General features: G+C 41.0%; 1 protein-coding gene across 3 annotated transcripts in view; it reads right to left on the bottom strand.

The window, feature by feature from the left end:
• The window catches only part of CABLES1 (Cdk5 and Abl enzyme substrate 1), a 34,944-nt gene that overhangs the window by 10,640 nt on the left and 1,551 nt on the right, over nucleotides 1–22,753 (bottom strand). The window contains exons 2-7 of one of the 3 annotated variants that reach the window (XM_031552834.1): nucleotides 22,597–22,689; nucleotides 18,248–18,302; nucleotides 15,463–15,540; nucleotides 5,463–5,562; nucleotides 3,802–3,958; nucleotides 2,782–2,885 (exon numbers count right to left, since the gene is read on the bottom strand). In XM_031552834.1, coding sequence (XP_031408694.1) covers nucleotides 2,782–2,885; nucleotides 3,802–3,958; nucleotides 5,463–5,562; nucleotides 15,463–15,540; nucleotides 18,248–18,302; nucleotides 22,597–22,689 — 587 coding nt within the window. The remainder of the gene's footprint in view (nucleotides 1–2,781; nucleotides 2,886–3,801; nucleotides 3,959–5,462; nucleotides 5,563–15,462; nucleotides 15,541–18,247; nucleotides 18,303–22,596; nucleotides 22,690–22,753) is intronic. The other 2 variants (XM_010708831.3, XM_010708832.3) reach the window with 2 other exon arrangements.

The following is a 22,753-nucleotide window of genomic DNA, read 5'->3' as shown; positions in this document are numbered from 1 at the left end:
TACAGCCTTTAAAGCCAGGAACTTCGCTGCAAAAAAATAAAAAAGACTGATCCAAAAGCACTTTTCCTTCCCCACAACTATCTTCAAAGAGGAAGCTCTGCTATTCCTGGGAACTAGCTGAGGACTTGCAGTGCTCTGCAAGTTGGCACTAATTCTGCTGACCATAAGGCCAATGTGAGTGATTATAACCTCAGGTTCCACAAAACTGGAGGGAGCAGCATGTCCCATAGGCTCAAGTGCTAACTGCACTTATTTCAGACTGAAAGCTAAATAGGACCACACATTTTGTCTCTTATGCCTGGGGATAAAGCTGCAGTATTTATGCAAGCAGGATTCATGTAAATCTCCATAGTGTTGTAGCAGAGGAGCAATCCTGGCTTGCAAGCAGATGGTGGGTTCTCAGGTGCCCTATCTGTGCATGCAGTGATTCTATACCCAGCAGCACCATGCAAATCTGTTGCAGCTCGGCATCTAAAACACTGTTTGTTCACATCCTCATCACTCACCTTCCTCTGCTAATTGCTCTGACAACTACGAGGAGGGGGAAAACCCAACAGCTTGCAGCTGCCAAACATTAATGCTAAATGCTGGCCAAGAACTGAAACTTCAATTACAAACTGCAGCTCTCCATACACAGTGCTGACACCGGAGCCACTCTCAGCTGCTCGAGTACTCGTGGGAGGCAGTAGCTGAAGCACTATTCCACTTGGGGCCACAGATTGCTTGGAGCTCTGTACAGCAGGATGACAATGCTGTGGTCATTTCACAGAATGTTTTTGTATCTGGTAAAGAACATGCCTTGAAATTACAGCCTGTTGTGCTCCTATTCACACCAATGTGAACTGCAGGGAGTGGCAACACCAGCTGAGCCCAGAAAGCATAAGATGGACACAAAACAGACCAACTCATTGCATACAACCCAAGCTGCCAAAGCCTGTTTAAACCTGCAGGCTTCCGGGACACTCCAGCATGACCTTTCTTCCCTTCTCTCAATGAAGGAAGCACCAGCCCCTTTTGAAATCCCTCAGCCAAGTGCTGAAGAACAAACACCCGCTCTTTGGTTCCTTGTCAAGCTCCTGTGTTGCATCACAGCAAAATCTTGGATCTTAGACAAGAGAGCTCTTGGCTCGTGCCAGCTATTCTCACCATCAAAAGAAACACAGCACTTAATTTCCTTTTGTCTGTTCTTAGATCAGTGCCTTCCTTCAGAGAAGGAACAAACAATGAGAGTGACATTAATAGTCATCCTTTTTCACCATGAATGTATTTAGTTATACCTCTCTCACGGGGGAAAGCCCCAGCCAGTTTACCGCAATACAAGCACAGTCACAGACCTCAAAATGTTGTGGTTTACCAGTGTATGTAAAAGGAGGGCACCCACATACCCAACCATGTCTGCCTCAAGACAAGTAGAGACAGCCTCAAAGACTTTGGGTGACCTAGAGGACTCAGATTGGCTGGAGCATGCTTCCAGCCTGAAGAAGGTTGGAAACACAACCATGATTGTTAAACTACGTTCATTTTGGATGCCAGTTAACAACATTTTTCTGTTTGATGGAAGACAGCTCCCTGTCCATGACAATAACCATATTAAAACCTAACAAATATCTTCTCATCCAGATGCAGCTAACAAAAAGGATGACACTTTGTGGGTTGCCGGCCAAACGTAAGTTGACAACCTTAAAAGCAAAACTGGCTGAAAGCTGAGAAGTGACCGAACTTCTCACTTGGATTTTAATCCAAATGTACCCTCAGAGCTCAATGAAGCCTTCCTGTGCAATAGACAGAGCAAGGAGATTGGCTACAATCTATGTGACGCATGTAAAAAATATTTATATTCAAGAAGGTGCACCTGGCAATACTATTATCAAGTAAAGACCAGTTAGGGGGCAGAAGGGAACCTGCAAAGATTTAAATACATCAGCAGTTTCTTTGTTCCAAGTGAGAATGTAAACAACACTTCAGACTGCAGCTTTTCAAATCCTATCCTATTTGTATATTGATAAGAGTAATAGTAAGTAACCACTGTGAAAAAAAGAAAAAAAAAGATAAGTAGCTTTTTCCCACTGCCTAATTCTAGTTTGGATGTTTAATTCAGACAGATATGCGCTCACGTGCATGCAACTGCACCACACCTTGCAACATTACTGCCAAAATAGCATACCAAATTCTACCAAGTTGGTGCAAAAAGGCTACAGAAGTCTCTCACCACAGAAAACACTGAGTTAGAGCAGAGATCAAGTAACAGTTATGAGTCTGCTGCATTACAGCTTTGGATATGGTGAAAAACATACATATTCTGCTCATAATTGCTGCAGTGAAAGGAAGGACTATCCCATGGTGAAGTAAATACCTGGGAAACATAGGCTATACAAGACACCGAGGTTCTATTCTGATGAGGGAATGATAAGCATCAAGATACAATGCAGTTTCAAGACTTTGGAAAAATCCTAATGGGTATTCTCCTATTTTGTAATAGATGCCAGCTAGAAGTAGTATAAATTTTCCTCTGTGTGAGAGAGAATGAATGCATTGTTCAACAAGCCTTTCATCTGAAACATTTATGAAGTACAGTGGTAACAAAAACATTTACTGTTGTAATACCTCCACAAGTTTGTTTTTACATGTCCCCATAAGTAACTGTCAGTTAGAACAAAGCATTTCAAACAGCCGTTATTAGTAGATTAAAAATAATAATAACCTTCTTAAAATGCAGCCAAATGCAATCTCAATGTTCTAAATACTGTTACCAACATTTACCTAGTTTTGCATATCACTTACCATATATGAAGGAAATATTAAAACCCGCTTATGTTTGCCACATGGCCACTGGGGATCATCTAAAAGATTTGGGTCATATTCAACATAGTCTCCCAGGTCACTGCCTATAAAACAACGGTAAAAATAACAAAGGGATTTATTATACCAAGAAATCTCTAGATGTAATGTTAGTGGCCAACTGTGAACTTGGTAATGCACAAAATGATCTTCATGTGGAATGTATGAAAGAGTAAAAAAGTTTTGTATATGTTATCAACTCTAAATACTTCAATAACGTGTACTTGTAACTTGCAAAGATACAGGAGACCAAAAGCTAATTAATTATCTGATAAATATGAACTTGGGGCTTAGAGAACTGCACAATTATTTTAAGTTCCATAATGAAGCCACAGGCCAAAAGTCTGCAAAACAAATGTGGTCCCATGTACTCTGCCATGCTCAGGTAAGAGGAAAGTCAGTGGGGAAGTTTTGTTGAATTTTATTCCCAGCAACAAGTTCTCATCTGTTTATGGAGATGTTTTGATTTGTTTCATTTAACATGCTGAAGTATCTTAAGCATACAGTGCTTTGGCATACATTTTGTGCCCAATTTTGTAAACACAGCACCTTCCAGTCTAATAAAGGTCAAAAGTATGATTTACACCTTCAGCCTATGACTATCGTGTTACCATTGTGTATTTTCCACAGCAAACGAAGGTGATGAGCCTTTTGTGGAAGGAAGGCACCCAAGGAGGCATGCTGAGCAGGATCAGTGGCTGGCAGTATGACACAGAACCAGCGATTGTGTTTACTCAACTTTCCATGATCTAAAGCCAGCCTTGCTGAACAAAAGGGAACAAGCAAGGAGAAAGGCATTCTGAGCTTTATGTTACCTACTGCATGACACCGTATTTTGCTTAATTTGAGCACAAAAATGACAGGCAGAGACAAAGTGTATCTCCACCAAAAATCCTTCACTATAATTAATTCTCTATTGATAGAGTATGCAAATGTATTAAAACAAGCTTCTTGGTAAGTTACCTGCATCGATGCTCCCCTGGGTGCTGTTAGCTCTTGCCAAAGAAAGGCTACGATGGCTTGCATTGCGAAACTGGGAGAAGGATGAGGTGGAGTCTATTGTGTTCCTCCGAGTTCCTAGAGCATTGGTTGGAAACAGGAACTGTGTATACGAAACAGTCTAAAAAGAAAGTCAGAATACACAGATTTACTATCAGCTCAGCTGAGCAGAATCCCTTTCGTGCACTTCAGTTAGAAGCAAGGGAAGCTAAATTAGCAAAGGACTTTCTGGTTTAATAGTTAGGCACAGATGAATTAATACATCAGCTACATATGCTTCAGTGTAGTTAGTTTATCCATGCAAAAAAGCTTTTGAAAATGCATTAATTCTTCAACAAAACAAAACCTCAAACACATACACAAGCTCTAATAAACTGGATTTCCAAAATCCTACTCAAGGGTCAGATTTACAAATATGACTGTTTCTTCCACTGGGCTTTCTCTGTAGCAGACTTCAGCTATTTTTTTTTTTTAAACTGAAACAGCATTCTTCTATATGGGTCCCTCAGCACACATCAGCCAGAGGGAAATCACTTGAACCCCTCTTAACTTAAGCACTTTCTCTGGTACTTTTGTCCTTTAGAATTTGGTCTGGTAAAGTATTGCTGGTGTCATAAGTGAGCTACCAGCTTACAGCAATGGTTACAGATCATTCAGTTCTTAGACTTACAGCATGGACTCCATGTGAATGAATAACCTACAATAAAATTAATTTTAAAGTGAACCAATTCCCTGCTTGCACTCTTGGCCAGTAACAGACCTTGCTTCTAGGTTTATTTAAAAAAACAACATTAAAAGGAAGAAAAAAAATGAGTCTCAGACTCCAGACTGGTTTATGAGGTCACGACAGGTATCAAATAAAACATGTGAGCCTTAATTTATTTATAAGGAGACAGACTGTCCTCAAGAATTTACAGTCTGGGGTCTGGACTGTAACTTGGTTAGGTGAGCACACCATGTGCAGCAGCACTGACCTAGTGCCTTTAAATCCAGAAATGTCAGCAGGCTGGATAAACAAAACCATCAGAAGTAAATCAGGTTTTCAGGAAAAAAAAAAAATCATATATATAATTAAAATTGTCTTTCCTCTATAGATTTGTTTAAAATGGATCAATTTTCCCTAAAGATTCATTAATTACTTATTCTATTCTAATGAACACACACTAGGATTTTGACAAACTCATCCAGTTTACACTAGTGTCATCCTGCTCCTTTGGACAAATGATTATGTTAAGTAAGACCTGTTTTATTAAATAAAATTGAAAGCAAACAGAATTACAGCTTATAGCTATCACCAGGTATTATTTTCAAGCTCCTAACAACATACTCTGCACTGGTATCTCCTGCTAGGGCCAAGGGAACACCAAGCTATTCGGTAACGCTCTACAGACTTAGACACTGCCAGAGGCAGATTTCATCAGCAAAGTTGTTAGCATTGACAGCTAGGGCACTGATACTTTCTGAATTTCTGCTGGTCTTAGTTACAGTTTGTACATACTGTGCTTTAACTGCTCTGTTATACCGCACAGTGTAATTTATTTTTACATTTGTGCTTGTTGTTAGTTATGCCCTATTTTTTCCTTACTACACAAAATCTAATGAGGTAGGAACTGAAGCATCCCCACCTTCCCGTCTGCTCCAAGCTCCACACCTTCAAGACCAATGATCTCTTTCAGACACACTCCACTAGAATGGCACTGGCGTCCACCATCCAACTTCATGTCCCTAGGGAACAGAAACCAGAGCAGAAACAGTTCTTAGTACATACCTCTTATTTACCTTTCACAATGCACTGCTGGAAGAAGGTACCATTAATTCAAACGTATTAATGTAAAGCACAGACCAGACAATTTCTACAGGCAAGACTGTGTTGCCTATAATATGTTACAGCAAAAGCCTATCTTGCTCCTAGTTGCACATCAGATTCTATTTATGCTGCAAAACCTTTCCTCATCACTGGGAACACCTGACACAGCTCAGCACTTACAGGGAACTGCGAGTCCTATCAGTTTCAGATGGCATCCAATAGTCTAGACATATATCATAATAGTCTGATGCTTCTAAAATACATGCCCAAGTGACCCTACGCTGTAATGCAGAGAAGTAATTGCCCAAGTAAGCTTTCAGGAGGAATTTCCGCATCTTTAAGTACAGGAGTGTCTGAAGCTCAGTGAATGTCTTCCTGGAGGCCTCAAAGGGAATGCAGGCCTTCCTGTCACCTGTAAGAGTAAGCTGTGTTCCTGCTTTAGAAGGACTGATGCTTTTGGCATTGTACACTCAGAGGTAAATGAGATGCCTGAGGCAATCAGGCTGCATCCCATGCTTTAGCCTCACAATCAAAATGCGACTAAAGATAAAAAGGACAAAGATCAAATTTCTGCTCCACAAATGGTGACTGCATGGAACTCCAAATGTTTATCTTGTGATATTTTTCTGGCTGATTTTCACCAAGGTCCAAGTAACAAGCTTAAAAACCATAGCGGGAGAGATGCTGACACTGAAGCTCGGAAAAGGCTCTTCATCTGACTGCTGCCCTGGGTTCATTCCTGCATTCTCTTTGCATACCCTGCTTCCTCTTTTTATTTCTCTGAAAATTGACAACCAGTGTGTTCCCAGTAAGTCACGTATCTTGCTTCTGTAAAAATCCAATGTACCTATTTGCTGGAAAACATACCTCTAAGGCAAAAGAAAACACTATATCCATGTTTTCCATGGATCCAAACCAAGCCCTGTTAACTTAAGTGCCTGAGCTTCACTTCATGCAGTGTCATGTTATCATTTTGCTTCCTGATACCATATTACTGAGGGGCTGCACAAATAACGTTGTAAAAATAACCTTTTGTCAAAGGCATCAGATTAGCCTCTCTGTTCTTGGGCAGAACATGCTTAAAGGAACTACATCCTCTAGAAACACATGCTAAATAGCAATAGCTCTTATCTATGAAACAAACACACAAATTGAGGAAGTCCCCCAGAACAACAAAACAAAAATCTGGATTATCTTTAGTAATATCAGAATAGCTTAGGTTCCTTCCACAAAGATAATGAGGAAGAAATAACGCCATTATAACTTTCAAAGCAAGTCACGGAGAAAACTCTCCATGCAATTAACAGAGAAGGCTTGATAGCTTTGTTAATTCATCCAACAAAAATCTGGCATCATTTAAGGAGTCAGCAGAGAAGCTTTTCAAAACCAGAGAGGCTCTGGGGACTTAAATGAAATCAGTTCTTTGGGAGCAGAGATCAGGGTCAGCTGCGAGTGCGAGCATGCAGAGGAATGACTCCTGGACATTAGCGAGAGATCAATGAAGATTAGTGTCTCAACTTCTCACATCTTTCTGATGTTTTTAAAAGAAGTCTCTATCTTCAGGACCTAGTGTTGCAATAAGTAATTCTCTCTCATCCTAAGTGTTTTGCAAGGGCTCATAAGAGTCTTCTCTTCCTTTACACCCTCTTTATTTTTATGTAGCAAAAGATCGCTTATGTTGAAAAACAGTAATAAAATGTTACTGTTTGCAGAGATACTTGTCCATAAAACTGAGAATTTAACTCATTCTCTTGAGGAAAATCAGTGCAAAATAACACATTGTACAAATGAAAACGATCATCCCAACTTATACTCCTGCTCATAGAAGATCCTGGCAAACACTTGATATGAGATTCCTAGGTGACTTCAGTTAATTCTGTCTGAGTTCCCGATTACTAACATTTAATAAGCTAATGAAGTTTCTACTGGGAGAGCCATCACCTTTCTTCTCACTCCTACTACAGAAAACTTCACAAATGCATCAGCAAAGCTCAAATTGGATACCTATGACTCTACCAGCTAAACAAAATAATAAAAAAAACGTTCTGGAGTCTAAATTAAAGCAGGTTATTGATATTTTTGTGGGTAAAAGCAAGCTACCATCCCAAGAGTGCTGGAGAAGCTTCCCCACCCATGTGCTGCAGTCCTGATGCTGGCCCAGCACAGCTTCTTCCTCACCAAGCCTTCCAAATCCCAAAAGAAACTAGGAAAGCAGGAGATGCCTCTGATTTGCTTGCTGCGAAACAGGTGAACCATGCCTAGGAAACGAGTAGGATGGTGTTCTGGAATCATCAATGCGTAAGCACAGCAAACCACCAACACCAAGATCTTCAGGACATGGGCCCCTTACATGGCACCATGGGCAACAGGCCCCACACAGCGGGAAAGCGCAGAGGATCAGCACTTGAAAAAAAAACACACAAAAACCAGTAAGCTTTCTCTGTGCTTAAGGTATTTAGATTACCACTGGCACTGAGGAACTGCACAAACCTACGTGCAGTAGTAAGAGCTGTTTACAAAATGCAGAGTAGGAAAGACAGTCCTTGCCAAATAGGCTTTTAAGTGAAGAAAACTTCCTTCCTTTTCTTCCTCATTTTCAGTTTTCCTGTGGTTTATTTTCCAAAAGTGCTTTTTCACAAAATTTTCCAGGGATTCAAGTAGATATTGCAAAGTTAAAATAAATAACAGGAACCCAGTGACTACCTTCACTTTATTTGAGCAGGGAAAACGAAAAGGAATCACAAGACCAGCCCAGTTTTTGACAGCACTTGGGGAGTTACCCTGATTTACGTAAATAACTGTGTTCTATATGTGCGCACCATTTCCAGAAAGTGAGCTGGTGAGCAGTGTTAGAAACTATGCTCAATACAAAGCACATTGCTGCAGTTATCCCAGACAGGAGGAAAAAAAAGAAAAGCAATTTCTCCACCTCAGAGATTCTCCTGGAATAGAACCGCGTAACCTGTGAATCCAAATTTGTTGTGGGATGGTAGAAAGTCTTATTGAACAGGCAAATAAGAATCAGAACAGGAATTTTTAGCCTTTGTGTTTCATTAGTCAAGCAAGGATTAACAAAATACAAATTAGACAGTATTACTTTTGGAAGTATAACATTTCTTTAATGAATCAAACATTCTGATTTGACGTGATCTATAAAGCTCCAGGCAAGAGTCCTGCTGGGCACTTGCTCTTTAAGGGACAGCAACAGTTGAACACTTTAATCTGTGAATAATTCAGGAGCCTATTAAATATTAAATAGATTTATAGATGCATGAAAAAGCCTTCTACCTATTGCAAAGGGAATCTGATAATTGTTATTTAGAGATGTAAGCCTTTTGTGTTTGTATTTTATGCTCAGTGATTCCTGACTGCTCAGATCCATTCCATAAGGAAGGGCAGTTCAAAAGATGTTAGTAAAAAATACTGGTCTCATCCTTCACTGTAAATAATTTCTATTTATTGTCTCTGTTTACACAGATTAAGACAATGACAACTTTGGAAAAGATGTGCTGCCAGCCAGCCCAAAAGCATAGTTTCCACTAACTGAGATTGACAGATTTAAGGGGTTGAGAGTTTTTAGATCCTAATTGCCATTAGTGTTGCTAGAACGACATCTCAAGATGCCATATATAGGGAAAGGAAGTGGAGAAAGTCATAGAATGACTGCTCTAATGGGCTAGCATCCTTTTCTCTTTCCAGACATATTCAGGTGTCAGATCTTTGTCTTGATATTCCGCTCAACATGGAGTAAAAGTTCAAAACTTAAACCTTAAGCTTTTGGAATTTGTTGCTTATTTTCAATCTGAGGAAACAGGGAATCTCATAAAAATGAGCAATGGTAGCTCTGTAAAATTCACCTATGCAATTAGTTTTAAAATGTCATGTTGTGCTGGGGGCAGGGGGAAGCAATTTTCTTTGTCTTTCTGTAATGCTAATATGTACTTGGTTTTGGTTTCGTTCAGCTGGGTAGAAGCAAGGAAAAAAAAACTGCCTCATACAAAAATTGGCAAGGAACTTGGTAATAAGCTTATAGGATGTAAGAAAGTATGCTGCTTTGCTATGAGCTTGTGCCTACTATCCTGATGGCAATTTAGAAGCTCTCATTTCTCCAGTAAGTATTTCTATTTGCTACAATCACAGCAATGGTTGCTGGCTGATCTGCCAAAGCAACTGACTGCAGGAGTGCAGTCTGAGGCAAACTCATCTAAAATGTTAGGGTTTTTTGCCTCATTTTGCATACAACTTTCTTACACAGTTAGAACACTGAAGAAAGACAGAGATATTAGAATTTAGCTAATGAAACCCTTTGGGAATGCCAGGCCTATGGGCTCATTGATCACTGCGGCTACGTGTGACTTGGGATGATTGTATTGAAAACTTCTTGCTCTCAGCATCATTGAACTCATCAGCGATCCTGCCAGAGACAAAGTTAAACTCAACAGTGATCTATCTTTAGAAACTAGATGAAACTCGTCTGCAGCATTTCTGAGAACAATACATTCTTTTTATCTAACGACTTAATGCTTTACTTCAGAAAAATGATCAATTTTCTGTGCTTCAATCCATTTGATTACTCACACTGTATTATTTTCTGGAGGCAGGCTTAGTCAGATAAACTCCTATACTGCTACCAGAGAGCAATATTCAGCAGCTATACTTACAGCAGGGTAACTTTCTAACTCCTTAATGAATTCAATGCCACAGAGAATAAAACATAAGGTGAACTGGCTAGTTTTATAAGGACACTATCTAATGCTCTGGATTTTTCTGTACATTAGCCCATCACCTCCGGTCCCAATGACAGGCAGTCATTTGGACCCCAGCTGACAGCTGGATGCAAAACCAGCTGAATCTGCACGACACTGCCAGCTCAACTCCTTTCCCAGCTCCTTTACATTCATCTTCTGGACAGACCTTTAGAGAAACCTGGAAGCTCTTAAAAGGCTATTGTAACATCACAAACTAAACTACTACAATAGTTATGATTTCAATGTGTGAATGAAAATGAATGCTTAGTTTTTGCCACTAACAAAAACAAGCCTAAAAAGCCCCTTTTCAAAACATGTTTTTAAACAGTGAGCTATAAGGATGTGTGCCAAAGGAAAAACAATTTAAAGCAACAGAACTATAAAATCAACTAACTGCTACCCTTTTTCCTGGGGGGAAAAAATATGATACCTTTCTCGTTCTCTGTAACATTGCTAATAACCTTACCAACCCCCTTTTTGAAAGTGCTCAGGCAATTTAAAATATGAATGAGAACTGGACTGCTGGACAGAGAACTGGACAGAGCATCTTTGCACTGAGTGGGTGCTGGAAGAGGAACAGCACCAGGGTTCAACTCCACTTGCTGTGAGCTGCCACTGCAACCACTCACCATTGACAAAGGAGGTGTGCACCACAGCAGCTCAGGAGTGGCAGAAGGCACAACTCTGATAACTGTCATTACATCCCCTTTTCTGCCAGCCTGCAGAACTGTCCAGGAATTGATTCTCCTCTCCTTCAAGGGAGAATAAAGGGGATGCTGAGCTAGAACTCCAGTTCCAATACTCATTGCAAAGCAGCTCTTCCATCATTTTCAGTGTTGCATTTAATTAAGAAAAGGAACATGAAGACAAGTATTAGTATAACATTACATATGATTCTCTAAATTTCTAAGTACTATTTCTAAGTACTCCACACATCCCTGCGTGGTAACAGTACACATGTTTTCCAGGTAAGCAGAAAAATCAGCAGAAAAAAAATCCAGATTACGAATAATACTCTTAGCCATGAAGATCTCGAGTACACTGAAACATAGCAACTGCACCGGCAAATCTGCAGTACTATCGCCGGTCCCTCAGCTGCCTTACCACTAACTTGTGCACCAAACAATGACCTTGTATTTCATAAAAACATAATCAAAGGCAAGCATTCAACCAATATTACCGGTGCTGCTAATAATGCATGCCTCTGCAGACTGGTCGCTAACCGTAAAGAGTTTGTGTGTCTGCTAATTTACTAAGAGAGGCAATACTGCTATATAAGTCAGTATGGGGCAGCTCTCCCATCACGGCCCTTATCTACCATTAAGCAGTGCACAAGGTCTGCCAACTTAGGGCTGTAACACTGTAGGTCTTTGGGGCCATGGGAGGGCAGCAGGCAAGACTTCTGCTTCTTTCAGCTGCTGACAGCCTTCCCTATGTTGCTGTAATCTGGCTATGTCTGCTCTTGCAGCTACTCTGGCAGACTAGATGGGAGTCAAGCTCATTACTCGACTCTTGATCATGCAGACAGGTGAAGCTGTGCCTGCCATCACACTACCCACAAAGATGTGGGCAACCTTACAGTAACCAGACCTGAAGAGAATCACAGAATCATAGAATCAGCAAGGTTGGAAAAGACCTAAAAGATCATCCAGTCCAACCGTTCACCTATTACCCACTCCCGCTCCCACTAAACCATGTCCCTCAACACAACATCCAGTCTTTCCTTGAACACCCCCAGGGTCGGCGACTCCACCACCTCCCTGGGCAGTCCATTCCAGTGCCTGACCACCCTTTCTGAAAAGTAATACTTCCTAATGTCCAGCTTGAATCTCCCCTGCCGTAGCTTGAAACCATTCCCTCTGGTCCTATCACTAATGACACGAGAGAAGAGGCCGACCCGCAGCTCACTACAACCTCCCTTCAGGAAGTTAGAGAGAGCAATGAGGTCTCCCCTGAGCCTCCTCTTCTCCAGGCTGAACATTCCCAGTTCCTTCAGACTCTCCTCATATGGCCTGTGTTCCAGACCCCTCACCAGCTTTGTTGCCCTCCTTTGAACACGTTCCAGGGCCTCAATGTCTTTCTTGCAGTGAGGGGCCCAAAACTGGACACAGAGGAGACATTATGGCCCAGATCTGCATAAATATCTGTCTCTCAGTGATTTCAGCAGCAGGAATGCATCTCAAAACCTTGATGGATCTTTAATTCTCACTTTCCTCTTGCACGAAACCACTGTAAGCTAGAGCATTAGTTTTCCATCAAAGTACGGACAAAACTGAGGGCACAAAATTCTAGTGATTGCTACTGTTCATGACTTCTTTCTCTCCAATGTACCACTCACAGATTCACAGAATGGCCCGGGTTGGAGGGGACCTCAAGGATCACGGATCTCCAACCCCCCTGCCACATGCAGGGCCATCAACCTCCCCATTTAATACTAGACCAGGCTGCCCAGGGCCTCATCCAGTCTGGCCTTGAACACCTCCAGGGACGGGGCATCCACAACCTCCCTGGGCAGCCTGTTCAAGCACCTCACCACTCTCTCTGTAAAGAATTTTCCCCTGACATCCAACCACTCTTTGGTTTACACTTGCCTCTCTTCAACAAGAGAAAAGTAAAGCAAATAATTTCCCTGGCAAATGCTGTCCTCCCCTATCAGCCCTGGCATATGCAACCCAACACACCTTCTGAAACAGCAGATAGCAAAATCTGCCATCCATCACTGGCAACCCCTGCTCTGTTCTGCAGTGCACTTCCTTCCAGGATCCTGCTGCAAGCCACACTCCAGTGAACCTGCTGCTGCCTGGCTGCAGGGAAGGGGAATCTGAGAGAGATATTCCAAGGGACAACTCAAATTTAGTCCTCTCATGTTTCTCCCCAAACACTCATTTGTATTTGCACAGCCATTTAAGAACATAGCTTGAGGAGAGTTCTTGCTACTGTAGAATATGGTGGGTAAGGTCTATAGCATATTTCTTGCATATGGCTGCTAAGGGGTCACATAGTCCCATCCATCCTGGCCAAGAGCACAGAATTTAGCTATGTTAGCAAGAACTGCCTTTCAGACAGCTTTTAAAATTGATCTGTTAGTGCAGTTCAACTGCCAGCCTTGATACAATGGAGCTCTTCTGTGCTGCCTACCAATGTAGTGGAGGCAGGCAGTCTCCCCAAACATAGCTGTGCCAGGAGGTCTCCTCGCAGGCTGCAGTGCCTGCAAGTTGGAGCAGAGGTGGACAAGCAGCAGCCACTCTGCCACATACTTCTGCCACTTCTCTCCTATATGAATATCCAACCTGCTCTCCTGCTTCCAGGGCTCATGTTTTAATTGCAGACATGTCCAAAATTCCCTGGAATTATTTGCTTCTTCTCCTCAGCTAGTCAATAAAGTTTACATGAAATAAACCAGTCAGGACATATGCATCAGCAATCCAGAGAGAAAGCAAAGCTAAAGGACGCTGTCACTACAAAAGGATACGTGTCCCACTCCGACCTCACATCCAAAATGCGTGTAGTAAGCAACTACTGTGCAGCTTGAACAGAGTGGCTATAGTTTATGACATAGTACCTCATCTGTTCATAGCACCAGCTGTTCCTGGAAGGAGGTGCCACTTAATTGTTTCTCTCTTCCTCTAATGCTCTGGGAGAAAGTCAGAGAGCTTTTTTTTTTTCCATCTTGGCTTTTTAACATAGGGAATGGGGCTGGATTGCTGTGTACTAGCACTTTTTACCTTCTCATCCCAATCCCTTCTTGTTGTGCAAGCATGGTGCAAGACATTACATGTTGAAATAATATTTAGGCTTGCAACTGGATCCATTATGAGTGTAATTTTGAAGATATAACCAGTCATCAGCGTTTCAAAATATATTCACTTTTCAATAAAGAGGCAATTTCTAGAGGGCAATGACCATAAATGAATGACAATGCACCAAAGAAGAATGAACAAAGCTGCCAATCTGTCAAGAGTTTCCCTCATGTGTCATCCCTGCTTAATTAAGGGAAAAACTTTCCTGTAAGACAGAGGAAAGCAAGACAACTTTCCTACAAAGGTACTTCCGTTCCTTTTTGCATTAGAAATAATCTCCTCTTCTTTTGAATTACTGATGCAGATGTTGCAAATAGCTCTCTAGAATTAAAAGGTGACTGAAAAATATGAGCCAAGTTCATCTTCTATGAGCTGGATGAACTTGACGCAAAGTGATTTGTGGGTCTTTCAAACCCACCTCACCGTATCAGCAAATATTTCCCCCAGACTTGCTGGGGTCCGCAGGCACTGAGCCAACGCTAACTGCTGGCAACTCTCAGCTCTCTGGGGAGTGGCCAGGCCTTAACCCTCTGACCCAGAGGCACAGAGCTGCAGCCCTGTGCTGCCCTTCTGCAGTTGAGCCCCAGAGCCCTCGAGATGACACTTCCCCCCTCAATCCAGTTTCATTGCAAGAACAAAAAAGCTTTAGAGAATAGCTTCAATCCAAACAATCTTATCTATCAGAAGTCTCAGCCCTTCCAGGGATGTAAGGAAGCTCTATGGAAGTTGCTTGCAGCTCCTAAGAACGTGTTGCCAAAACAATGCCAGCATTGCTACTACTGTCTTTTTACTAGCTGAATAATCTGACCAATTACTACAAGTACAATTAAAAGGTATTATGTTCAGACTCAGTTATTTCCCAGTAGTACTGGAAATCTAGATAGAATAGCACCATATTTATGTGGAAGAATCAGAAAGCTAGGACTGCTTATAAAATCAAAGTTGTTCTGTCTGCGGTACTTCTTTGGTCGAAGATGAGTGAAATCAGAAGAAACAATAAAGGGTGCAGATATTTCAGGAACATAAAATTGAGACAAGGTTGTTTTCTCTAGTTTAGTAGACAAAGATACTACAACACGTATAAATCAAGTAGGAAGTGAGAATTGCAATTTTAACCTGGTAATGTCCCATAGCGCAAACATTTCTAAATGCATTTATCTTTTCTCAGAGCAGATATTTAAAAGCATTAGCTTCTGACATTCTGTTATCTGTACTCAGTTCTACATGCAGGTCCAGAAAGACTACATAGTACATGTATAAATATACATACCCGACTTGGGTACAGTCTCGATATGGCAGCACTGAAAATATGCTACAGAAGGATCTTCTGCTGCTGATAAGGACTATTCTAAAATATAAAAGAAAATAAAAGAAATCAAAGACTAAAATTTAAAAATCCCACCACAATAAGCAAAGCGACAGATGTTATCGTTGAGGAATTCATAATCACAAAACTTCCATCACCAACAATTTTTCCCTCCTCTTTTTTATCTCATGGTAAGGTACTGTGTAACTGACTCATTGCAGAAATGCTAAAGTATGTGCCTGCAAACGAGCAGCGGAGTCCCATCCCCTTGCAGGCTTTCTAAGAACAACACATTGAACACATCTTACTCAGAATCCAGAACAGATGCTTTTCTAAAAGTCCTAGTGAAAGAGAGTCCACCAGAAGAGCCAAGCTCGTTCTGATGATTCATCAACTCACCTGAAACAAAACTAACAAATCCAACAGCACCAGCAATCACCTGGGATAAATACAACTCAGTGGCTGACTTAAGACTCAGCATTTATTGGACAAAAAATAAATCCTACTACTAGCCACAACCTTCCTCTGTTAAACTTGAGATTTTCATCTCTCTGTTCTTGAAATAGAATTTATGGATGAAGTCAAATTCTACTGCTATGCTAAGCTTTCCACTGTCTCTCTCTGAGTATTCTCCTGTCCTTCCCTATCATCCTTCTTGGCCTCTGGGCATTATGACTGGATTTGGCGACTGTACAGACAGCAGTGTCATCTAAGTGTCATCTAAGTTTCACTCTTACCTTTAAGATTAGTGTCTAGCCCTCAAGATACACCTGCCTCTGTACAAAGTAATCCCATCAGCCCTCTTGGTTATGACACTGCACTGACACTCAGGTGACTGATCACATCGCTCCTTGCCCCTTTCTCCTCCAGCACCACATCTCAATAATTCCCTGTCAGGACTGGATTCTCTTCCTGTAAACATGGCATGCCTTCATTCACTACAGGCAGGTAGCTCAACATTTGGCTATGTGAAAGCGTAATTTATATGCCTGCACAGAGCTTATCTCAGAATCCAGAGCACTCTTACAGTGACTATTTTGTGCTTTAAACCGGTTTCCAAATCTCTGCAACATCTGCAAAGCCACCATGTGGCATTAAATCAAATACCTTACAGCAACCTATCAGTTTAACATCTACAAAATTTAGCCATCAATCTCAGACATATAATCAAGAAACATCAAAACTACCCTGAGGTCAAGACTCAATTTTCATAAAACTACACAGACTGCCAAAAGCTAAATAATTAAAATTTTGAAGCTGAGCAAGAAGTCATAAGAAATTTGACTGAGATATAAGATATATATAAGATATATATATAAATATAAATAAATAAATATTTATAAATATACCATCTTTCCTCATTAGCTTTAGGACACCAACTGTTGTACAATTGTACAACATATGCTGAAAAGACCCCTTTTCCCCCTAAAACTAGCCAGTGGACTACCGCTTCTCAAATTCCTCTGAGACACAGTGATGGCAATTTCTACACTGCTAATGTTGTTAGTGTTACAGTTTACTACGTTTCACCTTCCTGGAAGTTTCCATTTGCAGCTCAAAATGCTAGAACTTATTAATGGGTTGGTTGTCAGGGCTGTTTCACTTCCTTCTTTTGATTTTCTCTGTGTGTTTATCACAGATTCGTATGAGGTGAGGATTTCAGCCAAATTTTTCATCTTTGTCCTATACTGGTCAAAGTTGGATGATGAACCCTAGCAAGCTACTTTGTTCTTTATTGTGTGAAAATCACCTTACACACCTCTAAGCCTTGTACCCCTTATACTGTTTTGAAAATACCGTTTCCTTATGGAATCAGCTTAGTCATAGTTCTTGGAAAAGGCTCAGTCTCCCCAGAGAGATGCTGTGTGCAAGTGTCAGCTCTTTGGAAAAATGCAGAAAGATCAATCTTCCCTTTCCTGGTTCATTCTATTACACAAATTCTATTTTCTTCTTTAAAAGTATATTTAAAAGCAAAGTGGTATTTACCCTTTAACACAGAGGGTCTCTAATAATGAGCATACAAATAGTGTCAGGAAACCCTCCTGCAGCAGATGCAGTATGATCTGAATTCTATAATAGCCCTCACTTAAGGTAACTATTTCATACCAAATCAGACAGACTCGTGGTGCTGCAATAAGTGATAAGCAAGGGGAATCATTTTTTCACATTTGAGAAAGACAGGCCACAAGCAAGAAAAGCCCCCCAAACTGGCATATGATTGATTTTGTGCTTGCCACTGCTTATTGCTGAATGGTTGCTACCCACAACAGCTTGCTTGTTCACTGAAAGCCTTGTTTGCTGATGTATGAAACTTGGCACAGATCTCGAGGTTGACATCAGAAAGCATCTTTGAATTCAGAAAACCGCAGCACCCAGCAGGCATATTTCCCCCATTTCCTCTGTGTTCCTCCTGGAACACAGCACTTCCACTAATTTCCCATAACTCCCTTAAAGAAAAATAAATAAGTGCCTTCTATGCCTTCATAGTTGGCATTGTAGATAACAATGGGAATCTACCCATCTAGATCTACCCAGAGAAAGCTTGACATGCATCAGGAAAGAATCAGATCAGAAAGGAAAGAAAAAGCATCAGCAGAGCCCCTGCGCTGTATTTTTTTTCTCCAGATTTCTTTCCTTTCCTTGGGAACCAAACACATTCCATGAAACAGGGGACATCACTACATTAAGACTGTCCAGGCAGAACGGGAGAGGAGCGCACAGCCTCTTCTCCACAACCAGATTACCAGACCTCCCTCTGCATCGCTCCCAGAGGAGCCTGCTGCCAATCAGCTTCAGGAGTTGGCCTAGAAGAGAATCAGGGAGGTAGCAGTCAGAAGCTGATCACAGACGGATGAAACATCATTTGATTTAGTGGCTTCATAATGTGCAGAAACAAAAAAATTCTGAGGATGAGACCACAAAGTCCAGAACCTCCTTAGAAAGTATGCTTTGGAGGAGGTGTGATGGAAGCTGGCTGCTCTTCAAGAAAACCAGATTATTGTTTATGAGAGAAGACCGTTTTTCTGGATCTCAGCTCTTCGTCTGTGCCTATGATGGTGTACAGCTCCAAACGAGCTCTCTCAGATATCAGAAGCACTTGGAGTCAGAGTGGGTTTATGTGCCTTAACTGCCATTGTGCCACATAGACATGTTTAAAATTACTTCATGCACAAAAGCTCACTTTTTATTTCTCACATTTTACCAAAAAAAGTTGTACTAATTACTATGGTTCAAAGAAACCACTACGTTGCAAGACAGCTCTGACAACGTCCAACCGTCTGAGGCTCTAAAAGCTAATCTTCCAATTTCTTTAATGAGGAGTATGCTATTAAACTACAAAAATATACAGAGCACAAGGCTATCCACAGAATCAGTAATTTGCCTGATTTAGGGAATAAAGTGATTCCTTCAGTTTCTATCTAGGCTCAATCACGTTGCAGCAAAAGACTCCAAATGTGAACACGATATGCATCGTATGTACCACATACATGCTGAATATTTCTTCATATGTGACTGATGATATTTGAGCAGCAAGACTTTCTGTCCCTGTAGGTAAAGGTGAATACACAGGCCATAAATGCCATCGTGGTACCAGACATCATTTTGGAGTCTCCCAAGTTTAAGTTGGGTCTATGTGAAAGCGATTAAGAACAACCATCAACACTGGTGAGGCCACTCAGTCAATCTCTTAGTGTGCATGTGTGCATCATCAGAATTAAAAGGCTAGCAAATTAGACTTTACATAGCCTGTGGGTTCTGTTTGGTTTTGACACAGAACCATACGCTAATGGAAATTTGACAAAGCAGTGGCATGGGACTGGGAAAAGAGTATTGTTTTACTGCTATACAGGATGACTCCAGAAATGTTCTTGTCACATTCTTGCCCTGAATTGTTTGTTCAGCTGGCTCATGTTGCTATTTTGGTGGCCTGTTTCTGCTAGATAGGAAACCTTCTGCTTCACAGTTTATGAAAGAGACCACCAATAAACCTGCTGAGTAAAGGCACTAGGTCTCATAGGGTGAAACCACATGCTGGTGGCTACATTTCCTAATCTGTATGCTTGGTTGGCATGCCTTTGTCTTTTAATGGGAAATCTATTTTGTGTTGTTTTACAAGACTGCTTTGATAGTACTGTTTAGGAAATCTAGTCTTCTAGTTCCTTTAGTAAACCACATCCTACAAGTCTAAAGAAACTGGTTTAACCACTGCACAAAGCTATCAACAGGAAGCTTTATAAAGAATCACTGATACGCTGTGACCTGTGTAGGTGGTTTTTCTCTGTTCTGAAATACCTGAACCACTGTAAGACCAACGGCCAGTCCCGCCTTTGTGCAGGACTGCTGGAGGCTTTCACCAGAGCACTGCTGCTCAGCATGTGCCATCCCCAGAGATAAGAGGGGAAGAGGTCTCAGCACTCCAGGGCCAGGGAACTCATAGGCTGAGAGCCACAAATAAGGGCAGACAAAGAAGGAAAATAAGCCCTGAGCTACCAACCACACTGCATTTTTCTTTGCTATGAAACTCAGTCACACACCAGAGAAAGAATAACTAAAAGCGCTAGTTATTCTGAAGCTCAGCTATTAAATTAGAAGATGTATTAGCGTATATGCTTTCAAAGCTGAGTTCCTCAAGTCAAGCCACATAAAAGGGCATTGTGCAGTGACAGAAGGGTCACAGGTTTTGGGGAGAGCTCCAAAAGTCTGACTCCCGCCAGACTGAGCCTTCATGCACACCCACATGAGTTGCCTGGGAAAAGATCCTGAGCAAGGCAAGTAGAACGATTTCCTATCCACTGCAATACCTGTGCTCCTCTGTGTCACAGGCAACTGTGGAGGTCTAAAGGTACTCGGAACCTTCGATTCCAGGTTGAAAAGATAAAGCACATTCACCTGACTTTCCAGGGGCCCTTTTCATACAGAATGACTTAACTCCAGTGACTGCAACAGCATCCAGACCCCTTGGAAAAGCAGGGTACGTGCTCAGATTACTTATCGCTAGAGATAGCTGGCCCTAAAGGACACAAAGTGTTGACTTTATGTTTATTTTTAGTTAATATCATTGACACTCTTTGTCCATAGGATAAAAGCATTTCTAAACTGCCTCTCTTTTCTTACTGTATCTGTGTTCTAGATAAAGGGATCTTTATTATGATTATGGAAATATTCTGGAAAGTTGTGTCTGTTGATAAAGATAAGAAGCCAGTTGAATAACAAAAGCTTACGCACTGTTTTCTTAGTAAGAAAAATATTCTGTTTTATTATCAGATGCAATGACTGATATGTAAACTAAGCCAAAATGCTGCACATATCCTGCAAATGTATTTTTGCAACAGATGGAGAAAATGAGTGATTTTGTAAATTGTTTACAAACCATTTATTTTTTCTTTTACAGGTAATGTTTCTATGAAGTTTATGCATGTATTTTATATGCATATCAAATTACTCCTTCTCTGATGAATTTGCATAACACTTTATGATAAGTGTTTTTTTTTTTTGCTGTAAGAAATTCCCAGAGCATGCATATATTAACATACAAACCAGGGTAAAGCCGGAGAGTTGCTTTTTAGAGTTGGATTCTACATGTATTTGTTGTTTAGACAATAACCAGCTGCTAAGTCAATAGTTCAGCATGCATCTGTCTGCAACAAAAACTGTTTCAAAAAAATTTATCACTTCCCAGAGCCACATTCTGTGGTATTTATGTTGATAACTACCTTTTTACTGTATTCAAGTGCATATGTGAGAATAAATGCAAGGAATTCTTGCTCCAGCCAAGATAAACTTTCCGAAATTTGAATCATATAAGTTGTGGTTTGATGTTACACCAGAGTTTCAAACTAAATAGGATTTTTAAAATAAGAGGTAAGATTTAGACTGGATATAAAGAAAAAGGTGAGGTTTGTTGTTGTTGTTTTTGGTTTGTTTTAAATTAGGGTAGTTAAGCACTGAAAGAGATTGTCCAGAGATGTGATGGATGCCCCATCCCTGGAGACACTCCAAGTCAGACCAGACCAGTCTCTGATGTAACTGCAGGTGTCCCTATTTGCTGCAGGGGAGCTGGACTAGATGACCTTTGAGGATCCCTTCCAACTCAAATGATTCCACTTGAAATCATTCTATGATGATAATTTCTATTGATTCGATTCTACGTTTGATAAAAATCACAGGCTATGCACACAAGCTGTTTTAAGGATTATACACATAGTTCTTGGTCAGTTTTATGAAAACAGGTTAAGTGCAAGGGTCAGCTCACAGCAGGACAGTTTAATCTATATGAAACCTGGTCAGGTAACCTATTTGGTTTGCGCAGAAAAGAACAGGATCATAAAGCACGTGGTGAAATTGTCTTAGAAAAAAGAACAGAGAGAAGAGGTGTCTTTATAAGCAGGAAGAAGGTTGCTTCACTTCTTAGATGGATGACACCAGAATAAAGAACCTATCCAGTTGATGGGAACAAGACAGACGCCATGCCATTGAAGTAAGGGAGAGCGTGCTGCTGCACAACTCCACTGCTGCCTACGGCTGTGAGATGGATAGTGCACAGCCCCACTCAGGGTGCACACAAGGTAGCAGCTGTACCTTGTCATACATTTCCCAGTGTCTCTGAGTACTACACCTGCCTATGCCTGCCCAGAAGATAAGGATCTCACTTGTCACTTTGTCACAACCATCTTCATCTACATGCTTACCAGTAAGCACCTTGCATGTGGCAGGGCACAATGGTGAAACCAGAATCTGTCACGGTCATAATTCATCTTGTAAGAGGCAGGATAATCTTAATATCCTTCACTCAGCTGCCTTCCTGAGTCAGGTAAGCCTTCTTCAGTAGGCAGCCCTAACAATTCAGCTAACTCTACACTTAGCCCTGCACTCCTTAATAGACACAGGCCTTACAAGTCTATGGATTAGCACTGTCACTGACTGGTATCCAATCAAATAAGGAGCCTGCACTTTCATCATGTACTTTAATGTTCTGTATCAATTACTCATTTGGTAACAGGAAGTACACACTGCCCTGTTTCATAGGGATACTGAACCTTGCCTGCTCCCATGCCCCATCAGTTGCCTTTGCAGAAGCAGCCTTTGCATGCACAGTACCTGCCGTTTCTGGTGTCGTGCTGTCGCATGTTCTTGATAAAATGAACCTTCTTAAAGTTCTTTGGTCTGGGTGATCCTGAGAGAGTCCGACATCTGAAAAATAAATCAGTCAGGAAAAAAAAATCATATATATATATATATATATATATATAATAAA

Source organism: Meleagris gallopavo, chromosome 3, assembly GCF_000146605.3.
Source record: "Meleagris gallopavo isolate NT-WF06-2002-E0010 breed Aviagen turkey brand Nicholas breeding stock chromosome 3, Turkey_5.1, whole genome shotgun sequence".
In the NCBI taxonomy this organism is placed as follows: Eukaryota; Metazoa; Chordata; class Aves; order Galliformes; family Phasianidae; genus Meleagris; species Meleagris gallopavo.
Note: the sequence above shows the minus strand (reverse complement) of the source record. Positions and strands in the feature narration are given on the sequence as shown.